The sequence below is a fragment of the Paroedura picta genome, chromosome 14 (genome assembly GCF_049243985.1).
Source record: "Paroedura picta isolate Pp20150507F chromosome 14, Ppicta_v3.0, whole genome shotgun sequence".
Lineage (NCBI taxonomy): Eukaryota > Metazoa > Chordata > Lepidosauria > Squamata > Gekkonidae > Paroedura > Paroedura picta.
Window position 1 is genome coordinate 20,702,790 of NC_135382.1, and position 14,270 is coordinate 20,717,059.

At 48.7% G+C, this 14,270-nt stretch overlaps 1 protein-coding gene across 4 annotated transcripts in view; it reads left to right on the forward strand.

The window, feature by feature from the left end:
• WTIP (WT1 interacting protein) overlaps positions 1-14,270 on the forward strand; it is a 65,466-nt gene that overhangs the window by 18,944 nt on the left and 32,252 nt on the right. For 3 of the 4 annotated variants that reach the window (XR_013226473.1, XR_013226472.1, XM_077309666.1), the window contains exon 2: positions 7,319-7,420. The exons of the other annotated variant lie outside the window; for it this stretch is intronic. Coding sequence is in view for 1 of the 3 variants with exons in the window: in XM_077309666.1 (XP_077165781.1) it covers positions 7,319-7,420 (102 nt within the window). In the remaining 2 variants the exon portion in view is untranslated. The remainder of the gene's footprint in view (positions 1-7,318; positions 7,421-14,270) is intronic. 4 annotated transcript variants of the gene reach the window in all.

Consider the following 14,270-nt stretch of genomic DNA (forward strand, 5'->3'; position numbering starts at 1 on the left):
GAATAACCAAGGACATTATAAGAGGCTAATAAAATTATGCTCTGGGTGGAGAGAGTTGGCAAAGAGGAATAGTTCTCCCTCTCCCAAAATACTAGATTTCTAGGGCATCCAGTGATTCTGATGGTCAGCAGATTCAGGATGGACGAAAGGAAATACTTCTTCACACAGAGAGTGATTAAAATGTGGAATTTATTGCCAGAGGATGTCATGATGACCACAGGAATAAACAGCTTTAAAAGGGGATTACATAGATTCCTGAAGGATGTCTAACGATGGCTACTAGCCATGTTGGCTGAGGGAAACGTCCGTGTTCCGAGGCATGGATCTTGTGACCCCCAGAGCCAGGAGGCAACATTGGGGGAAGGCTTTGGCCTCTGTGCCCTCTTATTGGCTATCTAGAGAGGAAAAAGAAAAAGACTCCTGCCGAAAGGAGTTTCAAAGCAGCTTACAGTCACTTTCCCCACAACAGGCACCCTGTGAGGCAGGTGAGGCTGAGAAAGCTTCTGACAGGACTGCTCTGTGAGAACAGCCCTATCAGGGCTGTGATGAGCCCAAGGTCACCCAGCGGGCTGCATGTGGAGGAGCGGGGAATCAAACCCAGCTTGCCAGATTAGAAGCCGCTGTTCTTGACCACGACGCCAAGCTGGCTGGTTGGCTGCTGTGTGAGACAGGATGCTGGGCTAGATGGACTATTGGTCTGATCCTGCAGGACTCTTCTTATGCTCTTAAATATCAATTTACATAAAGAAAAAAGATGGCCCCTTTGCTCTTTCTAAATCTGTGCTTCTCCCTTGGAAGGACTAGGGGGCCCAGATGTGCTGGGAACTCCTTTCTTGTTTTGGAGGGGAGGAGGTCCCTCATCTGCCCTTCAGTCTTCTCTTCCTGCCTATGGAGAGAGCCAAGTGCTTTCATTTGGAAAGCTCTCTTTGAATTCCAGCATCTTGATTTAGAGCAGGGATAGTCAACCTGTGGTCCTCCAGATGTCCATGGACTGCATTTCCCATGAGCCCCTGCCAGCAAATGCTGGCAGGGGCTCATGGGAATTGTAGTCCATAGACACCTGGAGGACCACAGGTTGACTACCCCTGATTTAGAGCATTTGTCCTTTTCTTCAATGATCTCTCTTGCGGAGCCATTTGACTCAGAAAAACCCAGGGGATTTGCAGCGTTAGAGTGCTGTGGATCATGCTCCAGGAGGTATTACGTGCCCAGCAGAGCTCCCAGGACCCTATATCAGGACATGGAGCCTTATATGAGTTCATGGAGCTCTTCCCAAATCATTCCCTCTCTTCCTCTGTGTGTGAGCGGGTAAGAGACTAGATGGTGGTGAATGCCAGAGGATGGGCATACTTTCCTCCTGTCAGAATATGACCATGTCTTTGTCCCTTGAACTAGGGTTGAACAAGGTGGCAGGGGTCCTGGAGCAGGAGTACTCTGACACACTCCCCGTACCCCAGAGATGCCAGGGGGCTTTGAACTGCCCTTGTATACAACAGTCTATGGGCGGAAGGGATCACAGCAGCTAGGGGGCACAGAATAGATAAACTCAAACCAGGGTGACTTAGGTCTGTACTCAATCTGTTCCGTGGTTCTGAAGAGAAATGAGAAATTCTGGGCCCCTGCTTCTAAATCAGTTTCTGAAGTTCCTTCCGTTCTGGATGGGAACTCTTTAACCCACAGTAGAAATTCTGAATGGACGTTTCTTTCGGAAATGTCCCGTGGGAGGACCCTGGCCCATCGCACATGCATGCAATGAGCAAAAGTTTGTTTTTAATCATGCATGTCTAAGATGTTCTTGGAATCCTTGTCATACTGTCTAATATTGATTGATATTTAAGTCTTTGCTACAGACGTTCTTCATTCCCTCCACCTGTGTCATTGAGAGCGAACGTCTGCATTCCCGAGTCTTTTCCTAGTTGATCAGTTTTTGCCATGTCAGCAGTAGGAATGCGACTCTGATCCTCTGGCCTAGGATGAAAGATTCTGCTGTCATTACTTATGCAGTGAAGTTGTTTCCATTTATTGTGCGGGCGCTAGAGTTTATTCCTCGGGGTATACTCAAAACTCGACTTTTATACACTAGTAATAAAACAATTATTTATGTGGTGTTATTCGTCACTAGCGTCTTACAGAATAACATGGATAACAGACAATTTGAGGCTGCAAGAAGCTTACTGTTAAAATGGGGGAGATAGCAAAATGCATGGGGTGGGGGGCAGAATGCAACCTGGTTCCTGCAAAGGTTGGAAAAGCAAAGCAGGTAAGGCAATTCTTTTTACTGCGCCCGTCAGGAGGAGCTCCATTACAAATTTCTCCCCTTTAGAACACTGCGGGAATCGGGCCAATCACAAAATGATTACTGCAGAGGGGGCAAGATTGACTTTGCTTTGGGGGAGAGATGTGGTTTGGTTTGGGGGAGGATTTTCTTTCTGCATGGCCACTGGTCAAGGCTCTCTCTCGATGCTCAGTCATCTGAATGATTTGGTTTGTAAACTGTCTGCGATTGGTGATGTGCACAGTCGAATGCTCGCGTATGTTCTCAGCAGTGAGTCCAAAAAACCCTGGTTGCACACAAGCTTTCTCATACTCCTTTTCTTCGGCTTCTCCCTTCCCTGTCTACCATTGGCTACATTCTTTTGTGTCGTAGGCTGATCAAGCATTTACAGTTCTCATAGAGCAACTGACAGATGTGAAGTTTCCCCTGTCCTGTGTGGCTGCCGAACCTGATGGCCATAATAGGAAAACCAGGCAAACTGGAATAATTGGGGCATTCTAGCAAGGTTTTGCCTCGGTTTCCCCTTCCTCAGAGCTATTTTCTGCCCAATGCCAGTTGACAAAAATGGGTTGTCTTCCCCTTAGGGATGAGCTCTCCACCTGCAGAATTCCATTGGCTAAGAAAACCTTCATCAAGGTCGAATGATAAGTGTGGTTTTTGCAAAATTCTTGGCATCCCTGATTGCCTAGGCCAGAGATGTAAAGTCCCTGCCTCTGACCAAGCCGGTAGTATCTGCCTGAGGTGATTTCATTGCTTCGCTCAGCTGCTATGGAGTGACCTGTAACTCTCTGGTTTTCCTGTTCTGTTCAAGAACCTTTTCTCTGTATCCTGTATTTCTCTGTATCCTGTGTTCAAGAAGCAAGGCCACCCCTGGGACACATTGGCAGGCACCATGTTAAACTGGGATGGGTGGTTGGGAGTTTGCTATTGTAAAGGTTTTTGAATTTACAGATGACAGATTAAGCCTCCTAATTAGATCAAAACCATCCAGATGGTTTTCCAAACAGGTACCTCCCTCACCTTGTCAGCCCAGGCAAGGCTGATCCCGTCAGATCTTGGAAGCTAAGCAGGGTTGACCCTGGCAAGTATTTGGATGGGACACCTCCAAAGATCACTAGAAGTCCTGGCATGGAGGCAGGCGATGGCAAACAATCTCTAAGCATCTCTTGTCTGGCTGCCAGCCAGTCCTAAGATCTCATGGCTACACTGCATACATGCCATATATGATAAATAACACAGGTTTGTATACATTCCCCATTGTTTCAGTGGCTGTTGACACAGTGCAACAGTAAAGAGGGCTTCCCCATGGCTGGTTTCCCTATAGCAGGGGTGGCCCAGCTGTGGCTCTCCAGATGTCCATGGACTATAATTCTCATGAGCCCCTGCCAGCTGGGAATTGTAGTCCATGGACATCTGGACAGCCACAGTTGGGCCACCCCTGCCCTATAGTTTTCCTACTCCAGTGTCCTGGCAGTGGCCAAGCCTTCCCTGGCCTCAAAGCCTTTTTCCATTTCTTAAAATTAGCAATTGAATATCATTACATCATTATAACAATCTACATACCATTTTCTGTGAAATGCCAGCTTTTATTTTTTTAAATTAAGTCTCTGACCATTTTTCTTACAGTGCTATAAGGGGAAAGGCATGTCTCTTCAAAGAAAACGGTACAAGATTGTTGATGGAATATGATACTTGTTTGCCAATTTAAAAAGACCAGAAAAGTGCCCAGGCGGCAGGGGGAGAAATGGCCATCATTGTGATGGCACAGGGACAACGGGATGTCAATGTGTTCTTTTTGGGGGGTTCACCTTAAAAACACAGCTGGAAACATCATCTCCCTGCATCTTCATTTTGCAACATGCATCCTGATGAAGAGTTCTGCTGAGCTCCAAAGCTTGCATGCATGCCACTTTGTCTCATTTGGGTTGGCCATAGGGATGCCAGTTTCCAGGTAGGACCTGGGGATAACCTGGAATTATAACCAGACTGAAGAGCTCAGTAGCCCTGGAGGAAATGGCTGCTTTGGAGGGTTGACTCCACACTCCCCTGAGTTCCCTCCCGCCCCAAACCCTGCCCACTGCCAGCTCCACCCCCAAAGTCTCCATCCCAGAACTGGCAACCCTAGTTGGCCATATTACATTAAAAGCTTGTGCTTTTGGGTTTTGATCCTGGACCAGCTCGCAACAACCGTCTGCTTTGGGGATGGACTACCTCGCAAATGTGTTATTGTCGGTCTAACCCAGCACTGAGAAAACAGCAGCAGTCCAATAACTCATGCCGCTGGGTCTCCCAGGAGAGCCCGCTGCAGGAGAGGCAGCATCGAGCTGTGCTTGCGAATGAGATCTCAAAAGATGGGACATTTCATTAGGAAATGGACTTTTGCCATCCTTGGAATGGAAACGGGGCAAGTGAAAGAGGCTGCTCCTGCTGGCTCCGAGTATCAGTGGCAGCTAGCCAGGCTCCGATTCACTTGGCTTCTGGGAGGAGGCAGATGGTGGCTGGGAGAGGGGGGGGGGTTGCCAGAAGACTCTGAAAGAACTGCTTGCAGTTCCCAAAATAAACTTGGTGAGTGGGGCAAAAACTTCAGTCGGGGCAGGGCTGAGCAGAGCAGGTCTCTGGGGCCAAGGTGCGGCGATGTTTCTTTGGCCATTTTTGCAGAGGGAAGGCACCTGTGGGGGAGCGATGGGACTGTGGCCGCTGTCCTAAGGTTGCATTCTTAGGACTAAACGCCGTTGTATAAAATGGGACTTGCTTCTAAGGAGACCTGCTTAGGGTTGCTCCTGCCTGCTTGGGTGGTGAAGTTTAAGAAGGCTGCTTTCTTAGGGGCAATCTTTGAAATCACCCACCTTCTCTCCTCCACTTTCTCCTTGTGGTGCCTACCCTAACCTCATCCCCAGCACAAATCCCACCTCACTTATTTCCCACAGAGGCCCTGTCTATAACCAATTCTGCTCAAGTGCCCACAAGTGTGTCCTTTCTGGGCTCTGTCTCTCACTGCCCTCTTTCTGCTTGGGTCTTCCTCTTAGTACATGTAACTCCAACGTTAGGGGAGGGGCTGTGGCTTAGTGGTAGCGCATCTTCTTCACATGCAGAAATCCCCAAGTTCAGTCCCCAACATCTCCAGCTAAAGCGACCTCCTTTTCGGAGTATGTACGGGAGGCTGCATTTGCTTTGTGAAGGCTTATCCTCAGAATGATGTGGCAAAACCCTTACCCATGGCACATGTATCAAAAGCAAGTTTAAGGGATATGGCTTATGTTGCTTGTGCATGTTGCTTGTGCAGGTAAACCTTCAGAGGGGGAGCTGGGTCTGGACAGCCTCAACTAGCAAAATGCTCCGGTTGAAGTTCTCAGCAGGCTCTTAGCCTATGCTCAGCACCAGAGACAAAGACACATTTCCTTATTGGTTAATAGCTTTTAGCCCAAGACTGGTTGAACAGGGTTGGGAAGGGGCTTGGGAAGATTTTTGGAGGTGCACTTAGGAATAAAAGAAGACCAGCTTCTTTTGCACTGGGAAATAGGGTGGAAAACAATTCAGTTCTGGTTGCTGCAATCAAATCGCTCAGGGCCAAGCATCTCCAGTTTGCTGAAGGACACCAAGGGGGACCTATCTTGACATAACAAAGTTTGAATCCAGCGGCACCTTTAATTTTGTTTATTTATTTACAGTTGGGTCTATATAGCACCCCTCTCTGGCCTCGCAGTTTACAATACAATTAAAACAGCAATAACAGCATCCATAAAAACATCAATAAAACTCTCACCAATATTGATAGCTATTCTACCGCCCACCCCCAACCATCCCCATTCACTGTCAGGCTGTTCATTCACTGGCGAAATTACCTAGTTGGGGGAAAGAGCAGAAGATGGGGGAAAACAGAGAGAGGGGAGAATGAAAGGGGAAAAGAAAAGAGGCTTTGGGGTACATGCCCTTCTTCAGATCTGTTTGGTATCTGATGACGTGCACGTGCACACGAAAACGTATACCTGGAATAAAACTTTGCTGGCCTTAAAGATGCCACCGGACTTTGGACTTTGTTCTGCTGCTTCAGACCAACACGGTGGACCCACATGAATCTATCCCAGCATAGTCATCCTCAAGCAAAGTTTCAAGTAGGTAGCTACATTGCTCTGTAGTAGAAGAGCCAAGCGAAAGTCCAGTAGCTCCTTAAAGACCAAGAAGATTTTCCAGGATATAAGCCTTAGTGAGTCAAAGCTCCCTTTGTCGGAGGCTCCAAAATCTTAACCCCTGGAAAATCTTGTGGCTGTTTCAGATTCTGCTGGACACCAATCTTGCCCTTTTGTCGCCAACCAGCATGGCTGCCCACCCAAAACTTTAGTCATCATAGATATTTCTGGCCCAATCTGTGTGTTTTCTGGCAGCTGCTCCAAAGAGAACTGGAAGCGAGGTGACTGCAGGCAGTCGTGGTGGCTAATGTGATCTCCCAGCCTTCAAAATATGGAAAGGCAGAGGAGGAAGAGTCTCTGCACCCCGTTCTTGGAAAACTAAGCAGCCTCTGGCTCTGTTTTCACATGGGTTGGGGAGGTACAAGAAGGTCCCAAAGGACTCATGCAGAATGCAGTTTGGGACACCCCACTGCAGCTTAAGCCTTACATTTTGAGTTGTTATATGAGCCTCTTGTGGCGCTGGGTGGTAAGGCAGCCAGCATGCTGTATGAAACTCTGACCATGAGGCTGGGAGTTCGATCCCAGCAGCCGGCTCAAGGTTGACTCAGCCTTCCATCCTTCCGAGGTTGGTAAAATGAGTACCCAGCTTGCGGGGGGGTAAACGGTAATGACTGGGGAAGGCACTGGCAAACCACCCCGTATTGAGTCTGCCATGAAAAACGCTAGAGGGCGTCACCCCAAGGGTCAGACATGACTCGGTGCTTGTACAGGGGATACCTTTACCTTTATAGAAGCAATGCCTGCTGAAGTGAGAACTGAGTTATTGGCCACTGTGTGTGCCTGCAGGTTAGGGTCTTGACAGCTGCTTGTTGAAACCTTGGCGGGCTCTAACGTTCCTTCTCTCCCTTCTTCATAGGCATTTGTATCAAGTGTGGAAAGGGGGTCTATGGGGCCAGCCAAGCTTGCCAAGCAATGGGGAACCTTTATCACACCAACTGCTTTACATGCTGCTCTTGCGGTAAGTTGCAAGCCACGACAGACCTATCTTCTGTGGGGTGGGGAGCTGCCGTTTTGGAAGAACCTGCTCCATAGAGAACAAGGGTTGTGTAGTTTATTGTATGCTCCTTGTTGCATGCATGCTGAACGCTGAAGCTGGACAGCAAGGTGTGTGTGTGGGGGGGGGGGGGGGAGAGTGGATCCACGCAGCAGCCCTTGGATTGAAGGCCACTGTTCTGAGACATCTTGGAAAATGAAGCTCCAAAACGTCACAAACCCTGCATATTCTATCTCAGCAACCCATTGTGGCGCTGCAAGATTGCATCTCTGCCTTTTGGCATGGTGAAGTAGTAAAATGTTTTGGGCCATGTTGGAAAAGGACAAGAAAGTACCGCAATGGGCTGCCTAATTTTGCATGTCAGAACTCCCAGATTTCACCCCACTTGAAGGGCTGCAGGTGCCAGGGCTGGGAAGATGACCATAATAAGGGTGGCTTTGGGCTTCTGTATGTTATCCTTTCCTGGTTAAATGTCACAAGGGAAGAGAGCACTGCAGACTTTGGACAGAATGCTAAGGGGAATCTTTCCATCAGACTAGGTGGCCCTGCTGTTAAGGGCAGCAGAGAAGGAGAGGGACATAACATGACTTCAGAGCACCCTCTCCAGTTTGGTGTAGTGGTTAGGAGCGCAGACTTCTAATCTGGCAAGCCAGTTTTGATTCCCCACTCCCCCACATGCAGCCAGCTGGGTGACCTTGGGCTCGCCACGGCACTGATAAAGCTGTTCTGAGCAGGAATATCAGGGCTCTTTCAGCCTCCCCTACCTCACAGGGTGTCTGTTGTGGGAAGAGGAAAGGGAAGGCAATAGTAAGCCTCTGAGACTCCTTCTGGTAGAGAAAAGCGGCATATAAGAACCAACTCTTCTTCTTCTCCTCCTGTGACCTGAAATGAACAACAGTGTATGTAATTAGCTCTCATTTGTTTTACTAAGAGATGTGCAGGAGAGCTGCCATGTCCATGAGGATGGGTGGAGGCATCATTTTGGATCTTGGGCATTTGGTACCAAACGTGTCTTGGGCCAGTCCTGGCTTCTAAGTTACAACAGATCTTATTTTCACCACTAGGGTTACTTTCTACGCTTAGGAAATTCCTGGCGTTTTTTTTTTGGGGGGGGGGGGGGGGCAATGCCAGGGGAAGGCAGAGGTTTCTTTTTTGGGATGTGACGCCACAGAGTTCACCCTTCTGAAGTTGCCATTTCCTCCTGGTGTTGCCTGGAGATCCAGGTGTAATAGTGAGATATCTCCAGCCACCAGCTGGAGATTGGCACCCCAGTGGTCAGGAGCACAGTCTCAGTCTGTGGTGGGGAATGACCTTGCTGGCATGCCTCCTCCACCAGACCCAGGATCTTTTACCACAGTGTCTGCACAATCTTTCCTTGTTTCTTCAAAAAATATGTGTTAAGGGAGCTCTTATCACAAGTCCAGGCTGTGAGTCAGAGAGATAAGCTCACCAACCTGTTCTTTGTCTGATATGGTCCGGAGAGCTTCCTCAAAAGCTTGTATTTATGAAACAACCCCCTGGGGTTTGAGTAGAATGCAATAGGGACCTGGGGGTGGGGATGAGTTATTATGCAAGTTTCTTGGCAGGCATCTGCAACTGCTTGGTTCCCTCCACTGTGTTGTAAACCAGGGGTAGTCAAACTGCGGCCCTCCAGATGTCCATGGACTACAATTCCCAGGAGCCCCTGCCAGCATTCGCTGGCAGGGGCTCCTGGGAATTGTAGTCCATGGACATCTGGAGGGCCGCAGTTTGACTATCCCTGTTGTAAACTATCCCTTCTGAGAAGACCCACATCCTTTATGGGTTGGGGCAGGGGACAGATTTTGCATTGCTCCTTCCCCGGGTACCATGGCAGTTCACACATGCTGGCTGTCGGCACTTGAGCTCAGCAAAGGCGGGGCGGCCAGGGCCGGGCCGAGCTGAGCAGATAGAACGCCGGATGCCATCGTGGGACATTTTGACAATGGATCAGAACGCGGGACATTTTGCTCAAAGTCGTGACCGTCCCGTGAGAATCGGGACACATGGTCACCTTATGATAGCATCCCAGTCCAAACCTCCTTATCAGCTGGGCAAGAGGGTGCATAAAGATGGGAATGGAGAGAGAACTGTTCCTTGCGGCACCCCACAGTGGAGCTGCCAGAAATATGAGTAGAAAAGGAAGAAGAGTTGGTTCTTATCTGCCACTTTTCTCTACCCGAAGGAGTCTCAAAGCGGCTTACAGTCGCCTTCCCGTTCCTCTCCCCACAACAGACACCCTGTGAGGTGGGTGAGGCTGAGAGAGCCCTGATATTCCTGCTTGGTCAGAATAGCTTGGTCAGTGCTGTGGCGAGCCCAAGGTCACCCAGCTGGCTGCATGTGGGGGAGCATGGAATCAAACCCGGCTCACCAGATTAGAAGTCCGCGCTTCTAACTACACCAAGCTGGCTCTCAAGGATCCTCTAGGGTAGCGATCCCCAACCTGTGCGGACCACATGTGGTCCCTCGACTAATTGGAGGTGGGCCCCGAAGGACGCCTTCTCCCCCCCCCCCGGCCCTTTACTTCATCCCCCCCAGCCCTTTACAACACACTTCATTGTTGTGGTGTGTCTGTATCTTATTTTGAAGGGATGTTTAAACATTACCATAGCCAGTTTGGTGTAGTGGTTAGGAGTGCGGACTTGTAATCTGGCATGCCAGGTTCGATTCTGCACTCCCCCACATGCAACCAGCTGGGTGACCTTGGGCTCGCCACGGCACTGATAAAACTGTTCTGACCAGGCAGTGATATCAGTGCTCTCTCAGCCTCACCCACCCCACAGGGTGTCTGTTGTGGAAAGAGGAATGGGAAGGCGACTGTAAGCCGCTTTGAGCCTCCTTCGGGTAGGGAAAAGCGGCATATAAGAACCAACTCCTTCTTCTTCTTCATAGCAATCAGAGTGCTAGGGCAGTGGTTGAGAGTAGAGGAGTAAACTACCCCCCCCCCCCACCGGGCCTCAGTAAAAGGCGTTGAGTGGTCCCCGGTGATAAAAAGGTTGGGGACTACTGCTCTAGGGCTACTAGCCATGGTGATGAGGAGGAACTTCCCTAGTCCAAGGATTATAGACCTCTGAATACCAAATGCTGGGAAGCAGTATGGATTCCTTGGCCTCTGTGCCAAGTTTGTTGGCCTTCCAGGGCAAACTGTGTGAAACAGGATGCTTCCAGTGCTCTGATTCAGAATGGCTGCTTTTCTGTTCAGCTTCCAAGCACGGTAACAGAACTACGTGTGAGTTACAGAGCTAGGTTTTTCACTTTGCAGATCAACTGGATAAAGAATTTGCCTCCCACCACAGCTTTCCAGTTTCTGTAGCATACATCCTGGGAGGGGATTTCATATATATATATATATAATTTATAATAACTTGATTCATATACTGCCCCTCTCTGCAAGCAGGCCCAGGGCAAGTTACAACAATTAAAAAAAATCATCAAAACAGTTTAAAACAGAGTTCAACTAATCCATCCCCCCCCCTCCCCGCCAATCTTATATTAACTACAAAGGAATGTTCTGTGTACTGGAATTATGTGAGGACACAAATGCAGCATTCATTGTGTGTGTGTGGGGGGGGGGGGTAAGAGTGTCTAGCTTGGTGTGAATCCTTTTTAAATCGGGTATCTTTCTTTGTAAACAAAAAGGAGAGTGGGTCAGTTAGCTGCCAAGGCTTCTCCTTGGGGGCCTGTGAATAACCCCCAGTGCACAGCGTGAGTTGTCGGCCATCTTGATTTTTGTATATTCTTACCACTACCGAGTCTTCTTGGGAGCCAGCTTGGTGTACTGGTTAAGGGCAGTGGCTTCTAATCTGGTCAGCCAGGTTTGATTCCCCTCTCCTTCACATGCAGCCTGCTGGCTGACCTTGGACTAGTCACAATCCTGTGAGAGCTGTTCTCACGGAACAATTTCTCTCAGAGCTCTCCCTGCCTCACCTTACCCCACAGAGTGTCTGTTGTGGGGAGAGGAAGGGAAGGTGATTGTAAGCTGCTTTGAGACTCCTTCGGGTAGAGGAAAACGGGGTATAAAAACCAACTCTTCTTCTTGTTCTAGAACAAATGATTGTTGGACAAGCTTTCCAAACATAGCAGACCCTACTGCCCATGGAATTGCGGCTTGAGTGTGTCGTCTCTCTTCTGTGGTCTTTTTTCTGGTCAACTGCTTATTTCTTCTGCCAGTATCCTGCTAGGGCCTCTCTTCAGTGGGACAATAAAATGGCACGTTGCATTGTGGGCTCCTTTCTCTGCCTGCTTCCCGGGTGGTCATGCCAAAGGGGTCACTGACTCTCTTTTTCCAGGCCATGGTGGTGAGGCTCCATGTGTGCCTTCCCAGTGTCCCATGTTTCATTCTTCAGCATGCTTCCTGAGCTTGAATTTGACCGAGGCACGTTGTTACTTGGATCCCTGATTCAGCCACCCACTATGGCCTTGGAGATTCAGTAGGCTTTGATTGCTTGCCCAGTTCAGAGATTGTCTTCACATCTGCAAGGACTTGGAAGTGTGGAACCTCTCCAGAAGCTCTTCTCTGTGCCCAATATCAGGGGTAGTCAACCTGTGGTCCTCCAGATGTTCATGGACCACAATTCCCATGAGCCCCTGCCAGCAAACGCTGGCAGGGGTTCATGGGAATTGTAGTCCATGAACATCTGGAGGACCACAGGTTGACTACCCCTGCCCAATATAACAGACAGAATATGGCATGCGCAAATTCTGTGTAGTAGTTTTGGCGAAATCGCTCAAGTCCCCCCAAAGCGGCATCGTTCGAGTCCACTTGGACCACAAATTGCTCAGTAGGACTGGCATGGAAGCCAAGGTCCTCATTCAAAACAAAGCTTTAATATATAGTTCAAATAGTATTTGAAATATTCAAGATGCACAGATGTGATGTGCATTGCCCATGGATTTTAATTTGGAAACCTTATTTTTCTTTATCTGCCACACGCCGGGGCATCTTTTTACAAGTGCTGTGAGCCATGATAATTTTCACGACCTGTTTATGACCAAATTCTGCCTACTATCTTCCTAGTAATAGTACTAAAACGGCAGCAACAGGGTTTCAAAATAGGGTTTAAATTTCAAATAAAAATCCCCGGCATTCTTTGGTGTGTGCTGTGATGGGAGGGGGGGGGGCTGCTCTCTCCCCCTCCCCCTTAAATGGTCAAATCCCAGACTGGGGGTGAAACAGAATAGAAGCAAGTCAGTGACCTCAGCTCCGAAGAATGCTGCTTATTTACGGAGAGCTCCAGCTATTTTAGCAGCAAGCCTTTTATTCGGCAGGGACAATGTCTGCCGGTTTTTGTGTATGTTGGCCAAGTAGAGGCTTGTACATTTTGAGATTTGCATCCTAATAGTTCCAGTAACAAAGTACATGCAGCCGCCTCCAAAAGGAAAAAAAAAGAAGCACTGGGAGATTTTTTGTTTTGACTTGGCTAACTTTGTGTGCCTCTTAATTTTAAAAAGGCCTGCTGCAAATATTGGCATATAATCTTTCCCCGCAGGAACTTTGGGGAAGTTGTGTGTATTTCTTTCATGCCATGCCTTTTCGTTTGTGGGCCTTCTGCGGGGAAATTTTTAAAGACCCCAAACCGTTGGTAGATGGTGCCCAACGATTGTAAAATTATTCCTGGGATTCAGCTGCTTGGAGTGCTGTTTTTTGTCTTGGGTTTTAAACAGACCCTTTTGCCTTCAGCTCAGTCTTCACTGGGCTTCTGAAATACTCTCGCGCCTTTTGATGCGCTGAGCGACTGGAATGTGGACAATTTTAGCCCAGAAAATGCGAGCGTGTTTGTATAACTTATACACCAGAAGTTCTTGCCCTCTGTAACAAAAGACCTTTTCAGACTCTCTGGCCTATCAGATGAGGCTGCAGCTGGGGCGGGGAGGGGGTTATGTTTTTAAATAGCGTGTGCGCGCTCTCACTGGAGTGCAACCGCGGGAGACTTTACAGAAAGCAAAGTGCATGTTTTGGGTCCAATCCTGCATTCCTGCATGTTGGGGGTGTGGGGGGGGGGGAGTCCAGCTGTGGGAGGAATGCAGCATTCTGGGTCCTGCAGTTGGGCATAGAACTTTTTCGGAAGGGAGAGCCCCACATGTCCACGGTAGCCAGCCTGCAATGATTTTCAGATTTCAAGTGACCGCTGCGGCTTGCAAATATGCATCTCCTGCCAAGATGCAGGATCTTATTTTCAGAGGAATTTTGGCACCAAATTTCCCACTCTTTCTTTCCCTCTCTCTCTACCTCCCCCTCCCTTCTGAAACTGTCCCTCTCTTCTGAATGCCCAAACCGCCAACCTTTGTCTCTGTGGAAGGAGATTAGCAGAAGGGTTGGCAAATGGGCAGTGCAGGGGGGGGGGCAGTTTTCTGCAGATGCCTCATTTTGTGGGGGCAGCTCCACTCTGTGGCTTTTCTTCCAGAGGAAAGCAGTGGACATCCCCAACACACACACACACACACACACTTTCTGACCTCTTCCATGCAAAGGGTTCTGGGTCCTGTTAAAAGATATTCCTCTTGGGAGTGGCCTCAAGGCTGTACATATTCTACAGTTCTGCCGGATTGTAGCAAACCACCCAGTGTGATATTAGGTGCAGAATTCAGCTGCCACTTTCAGAAAGTTTCTAGATTCCCAAGTTTCTAGATTCCCCCCCCCCCCCCAGTGGTTGCAAAGATGGGCATGAAGGGATTCCAGCCAAAAATCTCAAAAGGAAGAAGGCTAGCTTGAGAAAGTTTTCCAGTGGCTGGGGTCAGAATTATGGCATAGCTCTTTACCCTGCTACTAGCAAAATCAGAATAATGTGTGTGCACC